This window comes from Diaphorina citri, unplaced genomic scaffold (assembly GCF_000475195.1).
Source record: "Diaphorina citri unplaced genomic scaffold, Diaci psyllid genome assembly version 1.1 scaffold562, whole genome shotgun sequence".
NCBI lineage: Eukaryota > Metazoa > Arthropoda > Insecta > Hemiptera > Psyllidae > Diaphorina > Diaphorina citri.
In genome coordinates this window covers 219,327-225,326 of record NW_007377996.1, presented here as the reverse complement: position 1 = coordinate 225,326, position 6,000 = coordinate 219,327, and the positions used below count along the sequence as shown (strand labels likewise).

The window sequence follows — 6,000 nt, the reverse complement described above, 5'->3', positions numbered from 1 at the left end:
ACTTTTCAATGCTGAGTAATTAGAGTGCACTATTATTAGGCGTTGTGCTAATTCCGTTAAATCACGGCAAGTCCTCTTTAAACACACTTTGCTATTCTGTGAAACTTGGATATTTACTTACTATTGTGGATGTGGATTTGGTGGGGAAAATTAGAGTGCACTATTATTAGGCGTTGTGCTAATTCCGTTAAATCACGGCAAGTCCTCTTTAAACACACTTTGCTATTCTGTGAAACTTGTATATTTACTTACTATTGTGGATGTGGATTTGGTGGGGAAAACAGTTTGAGTTCATATAGATAAGGAAAGTAACTAGTATTTAGTTCAATGAACTGAATTACTTAACTCAGAAAAACGGCCCCCAAAGAGTCTAAAAACGCTCGAAATAATAAGGAAAGTAACTAGTATTTAGTTCAATGAACTGAATTACTTAACTCAGAAAAACGGCCCCCAAAGAGTCTAAAAACGCTCGAAATCAAATCGGTAAAATTCGTTTTCCTGTTGATCATTTTCGCCAAAGCTATCACCATGTTTTAATATTGGAAAGGATCAATTTAGCCTTAAACCGACTCAGGGAAATGGTGTCGCCAAAATTCACTAAATATCGAATCAAAACCGAACATGAACATTTCGTCTGCTCCAAAACCGCCTCGATGTTTTACAAAATATAATTATTACATTCCAATTGTACGTATTATATTGAAGTTGCCCCGCAATAAAAAGTACCTATAGTTAGTACCACTGAAAAAGTTGTCTAGCTCACTCATTTTCACGGATTTAGACTCGATTGAGAAAATCTTTTCTACAAATTTAAATTATGAAACAATCTCACCGTATTTCAAAAAGTTGTCTAGCTCACTCATTTTCACGGATTTAGACTCGATTGAGAAAATCTTTTCTACAAATTTAAATTATAAAACAATCTCACCGTATTTCAAAACAGAGCTTAGTTGTTGAGCGACTAAAATTTCGATTCAAACTAAAATGACAAATTTCCTTTTTGACAAAACTGCGCTATTGTACTAGAACAATCCGGAAAAGCTATAATAGGAAAGGGATGTGACATGTCCGGGACAGCAAACAATTCCTACAGGAAAACAGGTGACCTTCCTTATTCCGGGCCCGGTTCTGTAGTTTAGTAGTGCCAGTGCAGTCATGATCAGGGGAGATATTAGGAAGCGATGGTCTCCCAAATACCCATTTTGCAATCTTCTGGAAACCCATTCTGCGTCCATTATATTGCTGTCAATTCTCAAATTTTGCACACTTTTCCGGGTAAAACACCTAATAAGTAAAAGTGTCTACAAGAAACAACTACTAATACATGCTAGTTGCAATCAAAATCGGATATTTTCTCAAAGATTTATGAGTGTTTCGCTAAGTCGGGGTTTTCCAAACAGGTCTTGCAATGGGAAAAACAATTCAATCAGCTTGTCATACCCGTACACCAAAGTACCCGGTGTACGTCATTTGATTACTTGCTGAATTATTAGTTTATTAGGCAATCAGACTCGCTATAGGACTGGTCAAGAGGTAACTTAAAATGTCCAAAAAAGTCACGCCTAAAGCTGTCTGCAGCTACATTAGTTCTAGAGTTGTATCTTTAACTCGAATGTCTTGATGATTTTGATTGAAAACAAAGACACCACTGTAGACTGTGGTGATATCGTCTTCTAAAGGCACACAACACTCCACTCACTAGCTTCTTTTGCACGCAAATACGGATACAATCGCTTCTGTAAACCACTTTAGTGCTATAAGTGCCCAACTAATACAATATTTAAAAATAATTATGTTTCATAATTACAGGGGCTTCTCACTTGTAGCTGTCTGCAGCTACATTAGTTCTAGAGTTGTATCTTTAACTCGAATGTCTTGATGATTTTGATTGAAAACAAAGACACCACTGTAGGCTGTGGTGATACCGTCTAAAGGCACACAAGACTCCACTCATTAGCTTCTTTTGCACGCAAATATGGATACAATCGCTTCTGTAAACCACTTTAGTGTTATAAGTGCCCAACTAATACAATATTTAAAAATAATTATGTTTCATAATTCCAGAGGCTTCTCACACATCACACAAGTGAGAAGCCCCTGGAAACACTTGATTTTTCTCTCCGTTTAGGATAGGAAACGGAATTCACTGTTTTGTTTGTCAGACTCAGGTTCAGGTGTAATTTTTTTGGTTTCCTTTTGATTCCACACGTGATTACAACCGGATAAAGCGTCTCGTCGCTTAGTGCATTATTCTGACACCAGGCAGCAGCAGGCTGTGTCTACCTCTGATTTGTGTTGGACTTGCCTTATTGCGTAATTAGACTCAAGTTCTTCCTTATTGAATGAATGTTTTATCAAACATATTATCCTTATTATTCCTATTGTAAATAATATTCTATTCAATATTTCTTCCATCTTGGATTCCATTAGCTACTTAATTTTACCCAACGGAATTCACTGTTTTGTTTGTCAGACTCAGGTTCAGGTGTAATTTTTTTGGTTTCCTTTTGATTCCACACGTGATTACAACCGGAAAAAGCGTCTCGTCGCTTAGTGCATTATTCTGACACCAGGCAGCAGTAGGCTGTGTCTACCTCTGATTTGTGTTGGACTTACTACATTAGTTCTAGAGTTGTATCTTTAACTCGAATGTCTTGATGATTTTGATTGAAAACAAAGACACCACTGTAGACTGTGGTGATACCGTCTAAAGGCACACAAGACTCCACTCACTAGCTTCTTTTGCACGCAAATACGGATACAATCGCTTCTGTAAAACACTTTAGTGTTATAAGTGCCCAACTAATACAATATTTAAAAATAATTATGTTTCATAATTCCAGAGGCTTCTCACACATCACACAAGTGAGAAGCCCCTGGAAACACTTGATTTTTCTCTCCGTTTAGGATAGGAAACGGAATTCACTGTTTTGTTTGTCAGACTCAGGTTCAGGTGTAATTTTTTTGGTTTCCTTTTGATTCCACACGTGATTACAACCGGAAAAAGCGTCTCGTCGCTTAGTGCATTATTCTGACACCAGGCAGCAGCAGGCTGTGTCTACCTCTGATTTGTGTTGGACTTGCCTTATTGCGTAATTAGACTCAAGTTCTTCCTTATTGAATGAATGTTTTATCAAACATATTATCCTTATTATTCCTATTGTAAATAATATTCTATTCAATATTTCTTCCATCTTGGATTCCATTAGCTACTTAATATGCCTATTGTAAATAATATTCTATTCAATATTTCTTCCATCTTGGATTCCATTAGCTACTTAATATGTGTTTTTACCCTGACTTGATATAGGTAATTATACACATATATTGAAAAACCTCTTCGTACTGAAATGGCTAATACTGCAAGTTCCTCACTAGATAACATTCTTCATTGAAGGCAAACCATGAAAATCCGTATTTTTCCAATAGGTACGAATAAATGTGTTGGAGTTTTAAATCGAACCCGCGGCCTAGCGCTTACAAGGCAGACGCACTACCAACTAAGCTAACTAGGCTGGCAGATAACATTCTTCATTGAGGGCAGACCATGAAATCCGTATTTTTCCAATACGAATAAATTTCTTGGAGTTTTGGCGATCTCCATCTTAACATGTTCAACATAAAATTTCAATGTTTGAGAGCTCGATGTATTTCGTTTTTATTAGTGGGCATAGACGTTTCACAATTTCATTCATAAATTCATAAGCACCGGGTATGGACGGAATACCTACGAAGATTGTAAAACAATTACGACCCTACATCTTGTCAGTCTTAGTCCATCTTTTTAATACAGCATTAAATTGTAAAAAATTTCCAACCCTTCTTAAAAATACGCTAGTTATAGACGTTTCACAATTTCATTCATAAATTAATGTTCAACGTATTTTAAGAATGATGCTCCAGATTCCAGATGCAAGATTTTCTACGCCACGCTGGCAACCTAGGACAACCATGGATTTGATTTATTATAAATTACCCTCCCCCACCTTGTGTGTTTGGAAATCGGCAACTTCTTGGCAGCCGCCTTGGAATTCTATCTTCAAAGAGAAAGTCTTGGCGATACTGCAGACATGATCTGGAAAGGTAATGTGCTTTTCTTTTAATTCATTTAAGTTTAAACCGTGTATTGTTTTTTACTTCCCTTGTGAATTAACTTTCTTTCCATTTTAGTTACATAGGTACTTTGTGTTATACTGGAATCGGAATGATTTTTACGAATTCTATCTTGCTTTCATAGATTTCGATTTCATTAATATCATCATTATTAATTCTATGAAATTAATTTATTGGATGTATTTTATTTAAGAATTTCAGGTGTTTTCGACAAGTATCTACTTTTGGTGTTTTGCCTTTGCTGAATAATAATTCTGTTTTTTGTATTTCTTGTTTACAAAGTTTATAAATTAGTTTTTCTTATTCTTCAGGGTGTCTACCGGACTGGAAAACCGGGAAAAGTCAGGGAATTTCATGGAGACTGAATTCTATCTTGCTTTCATAGATTTCGATTTCATTAATATCATCATTATTAATTCTATGAAATTAATTTATTGGATGTATTTTATTTCAGAATTTCAGGTGTTTTCGACAAGTATCTGCTTTTGGTGTTTTGGCTTTGCTAAATAATACTTTTGTTTTTTGTATTTCTTGTTTACAAAGTTTATAAATTAGTTTTTCTTATTCTTGGATGAATTGTATTTCTTAACCTTTTTATTAATAATGAATACTTTCGTAGTGATTATCATTTCTGATTTCTGACGTTCCTTGTTCACAAGTAGACTGGAAATTTTGAAAAATTGGACTGGAAAACCGGGAAAAGTCAGGGAATTTTATTTTTCCATTTTGGTAGACACCCTGATTCTTGGAATAATTGTATTTCTTTTTATTAATAACGAATACTTTCGTACTGATTATCATTTCTGATTGACGTTCCTTGTTCATGAGTTGTTCCTTTTTTATTTCTCGTTGTTAATTGCCTTTGTTCCTCGCTATTCTCGTTATTAATTGATACTCTTTCTGATTCTCTAATTGCAGAAGTAGAGCGTGAGAAGTGTATAGAATCCTCGGGACATTTGTACGATTCGGACGTGTGTGTTCCAGACCTCAGTGATCTCCTAGGCTACCAGAACCAAAACGACACCAAACATAGCCGCCCCGGCACGCCCTCGTCCAATTTTCATCCAGACGGTAAGTGTCCATGTCCTAATTATCCTAACTAGCAAAGGTTGAGGCTCAAGGTGTGTCCACAAATAGTCGACCCACGTTGATCAACGTCGACTGAAAGTGTACACTATCTTGACAACATAGATTCACCTCGTCGATCTATGGTCGGTCGACGCGGTCAACTTTGTTTGGACACAACTTTACGGGTGGCAATCATGTAACTTTCCCTTTTGCAGAAAAAAAAAGTCTTCATAGGAGAAAAGTGGTAGGAGTTGTGCGTTCATTAAACACCCATAAAGTACAGCATTTTCTCCCATGATTTTTCTCCTATGTAGGGCTTTATTTTGCAAGCGTCCATTATCGATGGATTGGAGCATCCAGATATGTTGGTATTTCTATTTCCCCTACTGTTCTCTTTACATTTGAATTTGCTAAATTTGTTTGCAATCAGGAGTCGGATTTGCCTTGAATTTCAGCACATGAGTGTAGTATGGAAGTATGCATTGAATTACAAGATCCTCCTCATGTGTGTTATTAAGCAAGTTAACTATCTTGAAACTGGAAACACACTGAAATTAGTACTTTTCAATGCTGAGTAATTAGAGTGCACTATTATTAGGCGTTGTGCTAATTCCGTTAAATCACGGCAAGTCCTCTTTAAACACACATTGCTAGTCTGTGAAACTTGGATATTTACTTACTATTGTGGATGTGGATTTGGTGGGGAAAACAATCATGTAACTTTCCCTTTTGCAGAAAAAAGTCTTCATAGGAGAAAAGTGGTAGGAGTTGTGCGTTCATTAAACACCCATAAAGTACAGCATTTTCTCCTATGTAGGG

The 6,000-nt window shown here is 36.1% G+C and overlaps 1 protein-coding gene across 1 annotated transcript in view; it reads left to right on the top strand.

Moving 5' to 3' along the window:
- Positions 1–4,941: 4,941 nt before the first annotated feature.
- The window catches only part of LOC103510132 (ETS-like protein pointed), a gene marked incomplete at its 5' end in the record, with an annotated part of 69,214 nt that continues 68,155 nt past the window's right edge, over positions 4,942–6,000 (top strand). Inside the window, one exon of the mRNA XM_026824264.1 lies at positions 4,942–5,184. Within this exon, the coding sequence (XP_026680065.1) occupies positions 4,942–5,184 (243 nt within the window). The remainder of the gene's footprint in view (positions 5,185–6,000) is intronic.